This window comes from Hemiscyllium ocellatum, chromosome 36 (assembly GCF_020745735.1).
Source record: "Hemiscyllium ocellatum isolate sHemOce1 chromosome 36, sHemOce1.pat.X.cur, whole genome shotgun sequence".
Taxonomy (NCBI): domain Eukaryota; kingdom Metazoa; phylum Chordata; class Chondrichthyes; order Orectolobiformes; family Hemiscylliidae; genus Hemiscyllium; species Hemiscyllium ocellatum.
The window spans coordinates 35208642-35224290 of record NC_083436.1 but is presented as its reverse complement, the minus strand read 5'-3'; the positions used below and the strand labels follow the sequence as shown (position 1 = coordinate 35224290).

Here is a 15649-nt window from a genome sequence, read left to right as displayed (position 1 = left end):
GTGTGATGGTGCAATGGATCGTCTAAAATTATTTTCTAATCAAAGTAGCACATAGGTTTCTAGCATGCATCTTGAAGCATCTGCAAGTCCCCCTTTCCATACTGAATGAATGCAGACTTCAGTAGTCTGCAGTCCACACGGTCTTAATGCTAAATCCTTTTAGTACTTATTTCCTATTCAAGTTATGGAGTACTGGAACTGCAGATAATATCTGAGCACTGAACCATTCTCTTCCAATAGTGCTTGACCATTTAATGCTTATTTTACAAGAGAATGCTGGTTTTGATTTAATAAACTTTCTCACTTTCTGATGTTACCTATTATCTGCGTTGGCCATCTCATTTCGTTTGTCTTATTCGCAAGAAAACGATGGCACTTTATCAGCATCATAAATCAACATTTATTTGGGACATTAGAAGTTCTCTGTAGCTGAATGGAAAACAGATGGTAACATTACAGAGCTTTAGCTCTAATGAAATCTGAAAACCAAAAGTCTTCAATTCAAGACTACAAATAAAACCTTCCCTCGCCATGGCTGTTGAAACCCTGATTAGAGCATTGTTCTATTCCGTGATCGACTGTTGGAGCTGCTCTGCAGTAACATCGTGATCACAACACTGTCAAGTTGCTCAATGGAAGAAAACTTCTTTCACATTTCATCTGCTGTTTCCAAGATTGGAAGAAATGGTTTGATAGCAAAATCCTTCAAAATTTATTATTGCACAGCTGTTTGAATAAAACCGATGTTCTGTTTGAGGGTTGCATTGCTGTACAGGTGTTAATTAATGATACTGATCATGAGAATTCATTTGCAATGACGGATACATAATAGTTAAATGTATGGTGCTGGGAAAGCACAGGTCAGGCAGCAAAAGAGGAGTAGGCGAATTGATGTTTCGGGCATAAGCCCTTCATTACGGCCTGACCTGGTGTGCTCTTCCAGCACCACACTCTCAACTCTGATGTCCAGCATCTACAGTCCTCAATTTCCTCTAGATGCATAGTAGTGTCAATCAGTAGCAGCAGCAGATGGAAGACCTGTGCCTTGTTAACCAGGAAAGTCCAAAATGTCGATACAACAGAATACATTCTATTGTGACTCGAAGATGGTGTCCATTTAAATTTTACTATTTGAATTATATAATTCAAATTCAATTCCTCACAGCGCCAGAGACCCGGGTTCAATTCCCACCTCAGGCAACTGTCTGTGTGGGGTTTGCACATTCTCCCTGTGTCTGTGTGGGTTTCCTCCCACAGTCCAGAAATGTGCAGGTTAGGTGAATTGGCCATGCTAAATTGCCCGTAGTGTTAGGTGAAGGGGTAAATGAATGGGTCTGGGTGGGTTGCTCTGCGGAGGGTCGGGATTAGTGGGGCTGGAAAAACACAGCAGTTCAGGCAGCATCCGAAAAGCAGTAAAATTGATGTTTTGGGCAATAGCTCTTCATCAGGTATTCCTGAAGAGCTTTTGCCCGAAACATCGATTTTACTGCCCCTCGGATGCTGCCTGAACTGCTGTGCTTTTCGAGCCCCACTAATCCAGAATCTGGTTTCCAGCATCTGCAGTCATTGTTTTTACCTTTGGAGGGTCGGTATGGACTTGTTGGGCCGAAGGGCCTTTTCCACACTGTAGGTAATCTAATCTAAATAACTGAGCTACCTTAACAGCATCACTACCTGTAAGTCTTCAAACCTTATTTGAAGTACAAGATGAGAGATGTTTCTATAGATTACTTATTTACAGAAATAAAGAGCAAGTAGGAGAGATTAAAAATATTGAGCTAAATGTCCAGGATAGAATTCTTATATCGTGAAACTTGTTTGGACTGCCTTGTACAAAGGCAGTTCTGTTTTAAATATCAAATCTTCCAAAGTGAAGGTCAGCAAGAAAGTGCCATCAGGGATACATCGTTTAAAACACCTTAATTAAGTTGGTGAGTTTTGGACAGAGGAAGTCCCATTCAGACCAACTACAACTTCCTACGGTCTCAATTTGCTTGCAACACTGGAATGTTGGGAATGTTTATGGAGAAGGTATCAAATTCCCTGGTGGATCCAGGTTTGTTGATCTTCCATGGAAATTGTGATGGAATACTTTCTGTGAAAGACAGTTCATAGAAAAAGATCACTTGTCTAACAACCAAACTGAGGGCTTTTCTTTTGTCACAGACATTGCAATCATCATTCTATTCAAATAGACATCCTGCTGATTTTATTTAAATTCAAAAATCCCATACATAATTTACAATTAAGTAAAACTGACTCAGCTACTTTCTGCCATGTGTTTCACCTTTTGACTGGCTCAAATAAAAAAAAATGCCTTCAGCTTTTGGCCAGAGTTAAGCTTCTGTTAACAGTGACAAAGAAACATTGTCATGTAAGAATGTAATAGGTTAGGATAGTCATGATGATTTGTTACTGACAACTCCATGGCCTAGCAAGATAGATGTCAAGAATGGGTTTGGCTGGAATGAGTTGCCTGTGGAACCCAGGAGACCAAGCAGGGGATAACAATTGACATGAGATATCATAGAGCTGCAGACACCATGACAATCATACTCTGATGTTACTCAGTATCTGGAGAGACAGAGAGAGACACAGAGAGACACAGAGAGAGAGAGAGACACAGAGAGAGAGAGAGAGAGAGAGAGAGAGAGAGAGAGAGACAGACAGACAGACAGACAGACAGACAGACAGACAGAGAGAGAGAGAGAGACAGACAGAGACAGAGACAGAGAGAGACACAGACAGAGAGAGACACAGAGAGAGAGACGGGGGAGATAGACAGAGAGAGGGAGATGTGGGGGGTGGTGGAGAGTGCAGACAAAGGAAAGAGAGAATGGAAGGAAGAAACACGCCAATAAGAGGCAAGTAAGCAAGATTTTGGTGGAATCCAAACTGGTACGCGCTATCAAAAATCACAGACAAAAAAAGGTTTGAAGCACTTGTAGAGATGAATCCAATCAACCAAAGAAAACTGTTTTAAGGCTTTCAATGATTACACCTCCAAAATGTAAAGATGAATTTAGGAACCAAAATGATTCAAAGATCTTCAAGTTGAATGGAACACGGTCTTTATTACTTAGGCATTGACAGATATCAAGTGCACTTTTTAAAACAGTTGCATACAAGGCAATTGTAACTAGTAAATTGACAAATTACAATACCAATCATGCCACAAGCATATCAACTGACTGTACCACATTCAATCTGATGTCTTATGGCCAAGTTTAGAAGCCTTGCAGATTTTTTCACCACATTCCCAACGATTAAAAGCAAGACACCATTGAACTTCATCAGGAACACCTTCATTCATGGAGATTTGCTGCAAGTCAGCACAAGTAGCTGGTCCAAAGTAAAAATCAACCGTAAATTTCAAATCACTGTACACATGTGCATTCTAAATCCAACTTCCACGATTTGCAGACTACATTAGCTTAACCGCCAAGGGAATCTCTACAGGAAGAGAGCGTGACGGCTATCTGATTCAAAGTGCTAATGACAGGGACATGTTTAGCAGTGTGGCCACTTATCAGCTGACTTGCTGTCATGAATGAAGAATGAAGAGTACAATGTTCGGTAGCTTCTTCTTCAAACTCCTGTGTAACTGTATGCACGATAACTGACTATAAGACAGGTTTCCCTTTTCCCCTCAAATTTAACTACTGTAACTAAAGATAAAACATCGCCCCAAACACAAGATTCAGGACAGAAGGAATGAATAGTTCAAGGTTAGCCAAGCCTACTTTATATTGTACACCCAGCTACCAAATACAGAAACATAATTAAAACTTAACAGTTAAACAAAAGCTAAGTAATCTTAGTAAACAATGTCATTCTTAAAAATTGTTCCAATTGAAAACTCAGCCCTTCCGTTATAAAATAAAGCTCATAAGACTTGCGCAGACACTGATACAGCTTAAGAATGAACACTGGTTTCTAACTAGCGCCAGTACTGCTGGAACACTTGCTGTGTGTGTGTGTGGTCCCCTGCTATCAATTAAAGAATTGTTGAGTCTCATCACTGCTCCCATCTAGGCCTTCTCCAAGGATTTGTAATATTCAGTCAGAACTGCCCAGGCTTTCGGTGCCATGAAGCCTTCTGGTGGATTCACTCCTTCCTGCGCCAACTTACGCATGCGTGTTCCAGAGATGAAGTCAAAATCTTCATGACTTTAAATGAGAAAATGAAACACAGGAATTAAACAAAAGGGATCTGACTCGCTCCATAAAAAATGCATTTTGCACTAAATCCTGTATCTTTAGTTCTGGCATATTTATTTCCTTCATTTCAAACCAAAGAGGCAGTAAACAATTTATATAATAGGCTGGGTGAGACTGTAAAGCTTTCATAGCATGAAGCCAAAACAGCAACGTCTTTGGAGCTAATTCAGTGCAGCCCTTTTCTAATGAGATCACTTCCCTCTTGAAACATCTTTTTAAAAGACTTTTTTTGAGGGTTTGTTAGCCTCTAATTTCTCCTTTCTCCCCTTGTGGTAAACCCTGGTTTGCAGCTGAGATGGTGGGTGGGCAATCTGTTTCTAGCCCTCCACCAATGTGATTAACATTGCTTGTTATGAGGCAGGCAAGAGCAGCCTAGGGAGTCTTTTCCCATTGGAAAGTACCAGGTCTGCAGATCTCACCTGTACAAAATAATGCAACAGAAACTGGAAATGTAAACCTGCATTCATCACAATGCACTATCACACTGGTGTTTTGCTGTATTTATTCATTTTAACCCTTGGTGCACTTGTCATTCTGAAGGTAAGAACTTTGAGAACACAAGACTCTCGTTTGCCTGTAACAGTGCTCAAAATAATTTACACCAGTTATTTGTTAGGTAATCAGTAAAGTTGGAAAATGTTATTAATTATTAGTGTACACATTCCAATGTAATTTTAGCAGGTCCAAGAGGGACATGATTTGTCTCAGACTTGCACTAGCTTTCCAAAAGTGTTTAATTCACAACGCGCCTCTTATTTTCCCATTTTGCCACAGCATTTTTCTTTTCAAGTACATTTCCAATATTATAAATAAATATTCTGTAAAACATAGTTCATCTTGTACAGAAGAGAGAATGGGTCATTTTTACAACTGCACATCACTACTCCTGACCAGGATGGACGAGATTGAAAACTTCCCAGAATAATCAAATTCAGAACAGAGAGTGCTTTTATGTAGCTGTGTAGGATTGATCTTATCCACCAGTTCTATTTGTTAGCATTTGCAGACTTTGTAAATACGCTCCATCACCCACCTTAAGAAACCAAGACCTATAAATAGAGGGGCAAGACATGCCACCAAGCGCTTCACTGGAGACTCTCACTGATGTTACCCACACTGATGCTGTTACCTAGTATGGTGATGAAACATCTGAAAACAAACTTTCCAGCTCAGTGTGCTAACTTACATACATAGAATTTGTTTGCTTTGGTGCTTCCTGAGTAAATCTGTGTTTGCCTTAAAATATTGTTTGACTGCAACTTTTGACCCACTCCCAAATCATTGCCTGATGTAGTGATGTCAGTAGATGTCCTGCATATTTTCTCTCTATCCAAGACCACAAAGGAGACCTTACAAGTGAAATGCTATGGCACGACTGATGCCATTTTCCTGGTAGTTCATTGTCAACAGCTGGGCCATTGCTCATTGAATTCCAACTTGCCCCTTCTCACCAGGTACAGGAAGTGAAGGAGTGAATAATTTCTTTCTTTATTGTCACATGTATCTTCAAGATACATTGAGAAATTTGGTCGCCACAATCTGGTGCTATTTTGAGTTACAATAAGGATAAAAATAAATTACTTCAATAAGAATTTCTCTTCTGATCAGCAAGGTCTCTGCAAGGCGTTCCAGACCTTGAGGAGTCCGGCTTCAGGAATAACAACGACGATACCCTTACTCCAGGACACACCGGCACCGGGCGCCACTACCACCACCAGGAGTCCCAGTCCAGAGAAAACAATGCCACCAGCCTGGAGCATATTGGCTCTGATGAACCTGATCATCATCTACCGTGCCAGCACCAACTCAGAGTATCATCTGCCTATAGCAACTTAACACCCAGTACAACTGTACAAGACACAGGAACAGCAGGACACCGTTGATCCCAATAATGGCATATCAATACTTCAAGCTGATTTATTGATTTCTGATCTGTCAAAAAAAAAGAGTCCTCCATTTTAACACATCCCATGGAGTCTGCATGCCTTAAATATAAGTGTCTACCCATCAGAGGCTCTTGTGACACAGTGATAGCGCCCCTACCTCTCAGCCTGCTCCAGAGGCACATAATTACATCAGTGTAAAGGTGGAGTAAAAATAGCTAGAGATCTGCACTGGTAATCAGGCAGACAATGCCCCAGTACTTACTGAAGTGTTATGTTGTACTGGATACAGTACTCCAAAATTAAGGTCATGTGGCAATGGGAAAGCTGCTAAAGCACAGTGCATTTCTGCAAAACGTATTGGCAGCAAACTTAGCTGTTTTATGACAAGGTTTGAACTAAGTGAAGTCAATGCTGCAATTTAAACAATAAACATATCATCCATATATGAAGTGTTCGGTTGTTTCAGCTGGCCCGGGTGGATGAACCGCTTTATAATATTTCCCTTATTAAAAAGGTTATTACATTTTCCCTCTATTATATCTGCTTTTACAAGCCCAAGAGGAACCTCCAACTTCTAAACAGTCATGATGACTGAAGCAATTGCATTCACCATGCAACAAAATCCCATACTTACTGTTCAGGGTCATAATAGTCCATGCATTTTTTCACCTTGTTGTAGGCAGCAACGCGAAATGGGATGATTTCCAGGGACAGGAGGCCTGGGGCCATGGTCAGAACCTTTGCCCCATGCGTTGGTTCATACAGGTCCTTCTTAGTCTCTGGATGAGGCATACCTGCAGGGTCCCGGCCCACAATGTAGAAGTTAGCCCCTGCGATCATGCGGGATCTGCAGTGCCATTGAACCTGTAATGAGAAACATGTGCAATGTTTGAATTAAACAAAATTAAACTGCTCATTTTTCCTGGATTTTACGAAGCACCGAACTTGTATTTTGATAATAAAAATCAAATGAAAGCTCAAGTTTTGAAACTTCAAGCCTGTTTCCCAATAACCTTGCCTTTGATCTGGTCTCAGGTACATTTGTTCGCCAGACTGTGCAAAAGATCCACTTAATGACCTCAATATACAAGCAGCGAATTGCTCATTAAATCACTGATAATTCTTGAAATTTCCGAAAGGATAAGACATTTCTTCCCAAAGTGCCCTGAACTGTTGTTATGCAGATGCTGGCGTGGGTCACAATGCTGTTTATCAAATATGGGAGAAAGTGAGGACTGCAGATGCTGGAGATCAGAGTTGAGACTGTGGTGCTGGAAAAGCACAACAGTTCAGGCAACATTCAAGGAGCAGGAGAATCGACATTTCAGGCATAAAGCCATCGGATGCTGCCTGACCGGTTATTCTTTTCTAGCTCCACACTCTCAACGCTGTTCATCAAATATCTATGTTTTAAATTTACCTCACCTATTTCTCATTTTATGGTGGTGCTCTTTAATTAAAACCTACTAAGAACTACAACTGGGAACCAACAGGTATTTTGCAATGTCTTTGTCAGAGTGGATACAAGCTAACATTCCAAAAATAGCTGTAGATCAGGAACTGAGGGGGAGAAACTCAAGCAAATACCAAGCACCAACGAAGTGGCACTGAGCAAATTATTGCAGTTGCAGGGCGACGAGTCCCCATATCCTGATGGCCTTCATTTGTCAGTCTTGAAAGAAGTGGCTAGCAACCTGGCCCTTGACAACTGACTCTAAACTTTTACCAAACAAGCGAGATCAGGCTAACCAGCCTGTAATTTCCTGTCTTCTGCCCTCCTCCTTTCTTAAAGGGGGTGTTACAGTAGCCATTTTACACTAGCCATGAACCCTGCCTGACTCACTTTCTGAAAGGTCACCACCAATGTTCCCACAATCTCCTCTGCTATCTCCTTCAGAATTCTGGCTGTAGTCCATCTGGTCCAGGTTATTTATCTACCTTCAGACTTTTCAGCTTCCTCAGAAACTGCTTGGTGACTCACCTCTGCCCGCCTACTCGTGAAATTCTGGTATGTGTCTAGTGTCTTCCACTGGAAAAACTGATGCAAAGTACCTATTCAGTTCCTCCACCACTTTTTTGTTACTCATTACTACCACTCCAGCCTCATTTTCCAGTGGTTCACTGACCACTCTTGCCTCTCATATTTTAGATACATAAAATAACCTCTTGCAATCTTTTTATATGTACAGTTTTATATAACGAGCTGGCTTAACTACATATTTCACCTGCTCCCTCTTATTGTTTTTTTGATTGTCCTCTGTTGGATTTTAAAAGGCTTCCCCCTAATTTTCACCACATTGTACGCTTTTTCTTTTGTTTCTAAGCTGTTGCTGACTTCACCTATCAGTCATGGTGGCCTCATCCTCCGGTCAGTATGTTTCTTCTTCCACAGGATGAATTTCTGCAGAGTCTCCCAAATTACTCCCAGAAACTCTTGCCATTGCTGCTCCACCATCTTCCCTGCTAAGCTTCCCTCCCCCCCCCCTTCTAATCAACTCTGGCCAAATGGAATACAGTGTGGGAAAATATGCAATTGCTTATTTTGGCAGGAAGAATGAAAAGAAAGCATTTATCTAAACTGTCAGAGATTACAGAGCTTCAATATGCAGAGGGATCGGAGTATCCTTGTTCATGAATTGCAAAACATTAGTGCACATTAAGAGCAAGTGACTCAAAAAGCCAACAGTGTGTCATCATTTACTGCAATGGGAATGGAGTACAAAAATGGGGCATGGGGGGTGTTTATGCTTCGGTTATACATGATGCTCGTGACACCATACTTGAACTGTACTGACAGTATTGGTCCCCTTGATTAAAGATGGATGTAAATCCACTGGAAGTGGTTCAGAGTAAGTTTAGTTGATTACTACCTGGAAAGGGTGGGTTGTCTTAGAAGGAATGGTTAAACAGGCTAGACTGGTGTCTACTAGAGTTTAGAAGAGGCAAATTGATCCTGAAGGGTTTAGATAGGATATATCTATGAAGGATGTTTCCTCTCGTAGGGGCATCTAGAACAATGGGTCACTCTTGAAGTAAGGGGTGATCCATTTTAAGCAAAGATAAGGTAAGTTTTTTTCTCAGATGGTTGAGTCTTTGGAATTCTCTTCCCAAAAAAGCAGTGGAAGAGTCTTTGAATACTTTTAAGGTGTAGGTAAATAGATTCATGATAAACTAGGAACTGAAAGGTTACTGGGGATAGCCAGGAAAATGGAGCAATTGCATCAGACACAATCTTATTGAATGGGAGAGTATGCAAGGGGCTCAGCAGTCAACTCCTAATTCACACGTTCACATGTTCTCATAGATCTAAGAAACAAATGCTCAGAACAATGTGAGCATACTCTACAAAGTGCAAAATGACGGCATTCTCTCAAAATCGACCAACCGACATCACTTCCTATCAAGGAAGCTTGATACAACAGGTGTTTTGACCAGTCAAGTCTGGCAACCTATTTTACACCTTTCCCCAACTCCGTTTTCATAGAAGTAACCAATGAAGAACAATCTAACTTGCCAGCTCTCTCAGGGGCTTTCTAGCTAATCCCACTGTAACTGATCTGCTAATAAATGTCTCCAGAGCTTTCTAATGAATATCAGAAAGCTATCAAAACTGTAGAACACACACAAAATAAGGACTTCAGTAATTTCTTTCTTTATCCATTTAAGGTTAAATCATCACAGTGAAGATACAGTTGAGAAGCCCAAGAAAAGAATATGATGAAATAAGTATTTTTAGTGTCACTTTACTGCATGGATAGAGAGCTCCCAAATCTTTGTTATATTTTGACTACAAACTATTTTGCATTAAATATCCTAACTTGTGTGATAATATGCTCAGCAGCATCTCAATGAGGAAAGTGCCGAACCATAAGGACAAAACTTGATTATTGCTAGAAAAGGAAACAATTTCTTCAAAATCTTCTATCTTGCACTCATTAAGACGACTCACAAGAAATAATAAAGGGAAAACAATGTTTATACAGTTTGTGAAGAGACAGCTGACTAGATGGCAAGCAGAGGTGTTATCATGGAAAATGCATCAGTTAATAATGACTGACAGGTAACTTGGGTGGCATGGTGGCTCAGTGGTTAGCAATGCTCCCTCCGAGCACCAGGGTCCCAGGTTCAATTCCAGCCTTGTGTGACTGTCTGTGTGGAGTTTGCACAATCTCCCAGTGTCTGTCTGGGTTTTCTCCGGGTGCTCCGGTTTCCTCCCACAGACACAAAGATGTGCAGGTCAGATGAATTGGCTATGCAAAATTGTCCACAGCGTTAGGTGCATCAGTCAGAGGGAAATGGGTCTGGGTGGGTTACTCTTTGGAGGGTCGATGAAGACAACACCTCTACAGATTTGAGACCTCCTGCCACCTGAACGAAAAGATGTCTTTTTTTTCCCCAGCAACACAATTTCTGCATTAAAGTTCCCAAAACTTGAGAAAATATGAGGCAAATATTTCAGTCGAGGCATCGAAAGTTGACATGTGAATGGAAAGACATGTGCCAAAACTGTATGCTTTTGAAAAATGAGACTAAAAGTGCAACAGCTTAATTGTTGTATCTATGAATAATGAAGGCAGTGAGTATTGAAGAGGGGAAATCCAAATGCAGGTGATGTTTAAGGACTGTATAGGACCTGGCAGGCCATGTTGTGGCTGTATAGGACATTGGTTAGGCCACTTTTGGAATATTGCGTGCAATTCTGGACTCCTTCCTATAGGAAAGATGTTGTGAAACGTGAAAGGGTTCAGAAAAGATTTACAAGGATGCTGCCAGAGTTTGAACTATAGGGAGAAGCTGAATAGGTTGGGGCTGTTTTCCCTGGAGCATTGGAAGCTGAAGGTTGATCTTATAGAGGTTTATAAAATTACATGGGGTATGGATAGGGTAAATAGACAAGGTCTTTCCCTGGGTGACAGGGGAAAGATTTAAATGGGACCTAAGGGGCAACGTTTTCATTGAATGAGCTGCCAGAAGTAGTTGTAGAGGCTGGTACAATTCCAACAATTAAAATGTATCTGAATAGGTACATGAATTGGAAGGGTTTAGAGGGATATGGGCCAAGTGCTGGCAAATGGAACTAGATTAGGTTAGGATATCTGGCGGCATGGACATGTCGGACCGAAGGGTCTGTTTCTGTGCTGTACATCTCTATGACTTTGTCTAAAAGACAAAAATGTAGAACAAGAGGCAGAGGGAGCTGAGAGAATGTTCTCTGGTCAGACTGCACCTTGAATAAGGAATTTGGGGTTGGCTGACAAAGGATGATAAGTCTGGAGTACAGAAAAGGTTGATTACTAGTGTCACATGCCAAGATTATTAAACAGGACTGGACAGATCTGGATCATTCAACCAGAAAGGCAGCATGACAAATTATATGTTACAAGCAGAGAAAATAGTTAAGGGAATGGACAATTTAAAAGAGAGGGCACTGTTAAATATAACTCTTAAATATAACTTCTCCAGTTCAAAGATATGTTCCGTCCAATCATCTGACCTACCACTCATCATTACAGTTACATGCTTTTTCCTTAAGAGTCATAGAGATGTACAGCATGGAAACAGACTCTTCGGTCCAACCTGTCCATGCCGACCAGATATCCCAACCCAATCTAGTCCCATCTGCCAGCACCCGGACCATGTCCCTCCAAATCCTTCCTATTCATATACCCATCCAAATGCCTCTTAAATGTTGCAATTGTACCAGCCTCCACCACTTCCTCTGGCAACTCATTCCATACCCGTACCACCCTCTGCATGAAAAAGTTGCCTCTTTAGCAAATCATGGATAATGGGTCCAGTTCTTGGAAGTTTTCTGTATGTTAGGTATTTACAAATTCTGAGTATTCTGAAGTATCCCCTTAAATGCCTGCCACAATTTATTATTAATGTATCCCCTAGCCTAGTGTCCCAGTGTATTTCAATTCTCTCCACCATCATCCTACAGATTTGCCCTCATTTAAAATACCATAGGCTGGCACCAAGTCTTCCCTCTTCAAACTGAATTGGGGAGTATGCTGGCTCAGTGGTTAGCACTTCTGCATCACAGTGCCAGGGACTTGGGTTCAATTCCACCCTTGGGCAACAGTCATGTGGAATCATAGAATCCCTGGTGGAAACAGGCCATTTGGCCAACAAGTCTATACTGACTCTCAGAGGAGTATCCCACCCACACCCATTCCCCCATGTTATTACTTTACTTTTCCTATGACTAATACACCTAACCTACACATCCCTGAACACTATGGGCAATTTAACATGGCCTAATCACCTAACCTGCACATCTTTGGACTGTGGGAGGAAACCGAAGCACCTGGAGGAAATCCACGCAGACACAGGGATGACGTCTGTGTTGAGTTTGCATAATTGCCAGAAGCCAGAACCGAACTGGGTCCCTGTCACTGTGAGGTAGCAGTGCTAATGACTGAGGCAGCATTGGTGCGTTCTCCCTGCATCTGTGTGGATTTCCTCTGGGTGTTCTGGTTTCCTCCCACAGTCCAAACATTTGCAGGTTAGGTAGATTGGCCATGCCAAATTGCCCATAGAATCCATGGATGTGCAGGCTAGGTGGGTTAGCCATGGGAAATGCGGGGTTACAGGGATAGGTGGACGAGATGCTCTTTGGAGAGTTGATGTGGACTCAATGGGCTGCATGGCCTGCTCCCATAATGTAGGGATTTGATGATTCAATGAACGTAAAATTCAGTTGTATTGTTGTTGCTGCTATCTAGTGCTGCCCTTACACTGAAGTTATTAATTAATCCTGCAGCATTACACAATACCGAGTCTGGTATAACCTGGTTTCTGGTTGGTTCCAGAACCTGTTGCGCTAAGAAAAACTTTCTAAAGCATTCTGCAAACTCATCCAGGGTTCCATTTACTTGTCAGTTTACATATGCTGAATGTCAACTGCAAGAATAAACGCTGTGGCATCTAACCATCACAGTAGAAGCTCATATTTATTCAGCTTTGTCACCTTGATTTCATGATAAAGCACGTACTAAAGTTAAACAATATAGGTTCAAGTCTCAAACCCCACTCTAGGTGTTTGAGTATACAACCAAGGCAGAAATTCCAGTAATGAAATACTGAGGGGGTACATTGTGTTGTCTGAAGTGCAATTAGTGTAGTTAAGACATGAAACTGATGCGCCAGTCGTTTCACATGAATGTAATAAATCGACATGCATTTATTTTAAAAGCAGGGGAATAGCCCTGCTAACCTGGCTAGTATTCAATCTTCAATTAACACTGAAAAGAGTTTTGAGTAGAAGTAATGTCAGAAAACACAGTTTAGGCAGCAATCTGTTTAGAGAAACCAGTTAACATTTCAATTGTTTGACCTTTCACAAGGACACATTCTAGCCACCTTTAGATTAGATTCCCTGCAGTGTGGAAACAGTCCCTTTGGCCCAACAAGTCCACACCGACCCTCTGAAGAGTAACCCACCCAGATCCATTCCCTCTGACTTATGCACTCAAGACTGTGGGCAATTTAGCATAGCCAATTCACCTGACCTGCACATCTTTGGATTGTGGGAGGAAACCGGAGCACCCAGAGGAAACCCACGCAGACACGGGGAGAATGTGCAAACTCCACACTGACAGCTGCCCGAGATTGGAATCGAACCTGGGTCTCTGGCACTGTAAGGCAGCAGTGCTAACCATTGTGCTACCGTGCTGCCCCTACTGTACCATTTTTGTGTTTATTTCAACGTTTGGGGCGGGGGGGGGGGGGGGAAGAAACAAGGCCTAAAACTGTGGAAGAAGTTATATAAATAAGTGTTAATTCTATTTTTAATTTGGCTATAATGACAACACTTAATCTGAATTGGGCATCTCCTCTACAAATGGAGTATGTCCCCTGTATAGGCTGTTTCGCACAACGGTGGCATCAAGTCATTGTTTTAATTGCTACAATGGACAGAACTGATTCCCTGCCTCACCACGTCCCTAAATAATGCAAAGACTTAAGTAGAATGTATTTGCTCAATACACTTTTTAAAAGTGAATTATTTACAGTATTGCACTCTAGGTGTGAAATGTCCTGTTCTCAATATGCTGTTTTGTTGTTCAGAATGCCAAGCACACCAGACCAATCTGCCATCTGTACAGACTACCAGTACAGGAAGTAGAGACTGCCAAACCCACATATTTGGCAGCAACAAGAAAGTTTTGCCACAAACTATTCTGGAAATGGGACTTTATGGGTGGATTCAACAACAGAAAAATAGCGAACATATTGCTTTCATTAGGCAAAATCTGTGCTTGGAAGCATCAATGTGGCAACAGAGACATTGTATGCTCAATGTAATAGCAATTCACACATGCAACTAGCTGCTTAAGGGCTGGCAACCTTAGCAGTTGTTCTAGAACTTGGAAGTGGTGTCTTAGTTTTACTCCTACAGGAATAGTCAATGTGATGGTTTGATAATGACTTGAGAAACTGGGAAGAAGTTTGTATGGATGATCTAGTCAAGTGTGTTGTTAACACTCTTACATGTCTCATTGTGTTGACTTCTTAGCTTATTCAAGAGGACACCATTTGGTGGCCAGTAGGAAATGATCAAATACACTAACCAAAAACACTCCAGGGGAAGGTGAGACATCTCAACCCAGCTCATAACATCCACATTTGCATCACCTCATTGTTGAATCACTCATTATGAGAACCTTGAAACTAAGCCCTTAGCACTTGGGAAAGTACTAAATTAAATCCATTAACAATGACTACATTTTTATTTCTTATTTTTAAAAAATCTGAGTCAAATATGTAATTACGCGATTGTCTCATACTTACAATCTTTTGAATTTACCCATCTACAAGTCTATTTCAGCTTTCAAACAGCAGCAACTGACTATGGTGAGAATGAGGGGAAGCAAAAAAAAAGGAAAACTGGGTGATTTCAGGTTCAAAATAGCCATACTACATACTTCAAAATATAGACTTTTGAAATTGAATGCGAGATTGTTGACTCAAAACACTCAAGTAAGGGAACTGACCATTTTATTAACAACAGAACTCAACAATTTTAAACAATTGTAAAGTTCATTTCAAGTAACACAGTGGGAGATCAAGTAACAAAATTATACCATATAGGAGATGGTTATTCAACCTATCGCCCCTTTGCCCATCTTTGAAAGAGCTATCCAATTCATCCTCTAGCTCCTTACCCAACATCCTACAATATTTTTCTATCATACTGAGAATATAGGTTATTGGGTCATGTCTTGCAATGTTAATTTGGGCCACTGGGAGGACTGTAAGTCACTAACCTAAAAAATTATAGACAAAAACACATTTATGCATTAAAAAGTAGAATACCACAAAATTACACAGCATGTATTTATAATAATTATAACATAAATCAAGTAGACTGTCTCCATTTGCATACATACCTTCCAGCTGCTTTAGGCTTGCAAAAATAAGTGTTTTCTTAAAAAGTAAACACTACCTCTATTGTTTCCATTTTAAGTTCCTCACTTAGCTTCTTTTGTGGGCCATATATTAGAGCCCTTCTCCTTTAAAAATGATGTAAGTGTATC

General features: G+C 41.0%; 1 protein-coding gene across 1 annotated transcript in view; it reads right to left on the bottom strand.

Annotated features, from left to right (window-relative positions):
- Positions 1-3054: 3054 nt before the first annotated feature.
- The window catches only part of papss1 (3'-phosphoadenosine 5'-phosphosulfate synthase 1), a 60585-nt gene continuing 47990 nt past the window's right edge, over positions 3055-15649 (bottom strand). The window contains exons 11-12 of the mRNA XM_060851598.1: positions 6742-6971; positions 3055-4170 (exon numbers count right to left, since the gene is read on the bottom strand). Coding sequence (XP_060707581.1) covers positions 4032-4170; positions 6742-6971 — 369 coding nt within the window. The 3' untranslated portion in view covers positions 3055-4031. The remainder of the gene's footprint in view (positions 4171-6741; positions 6972-15649) is intronic.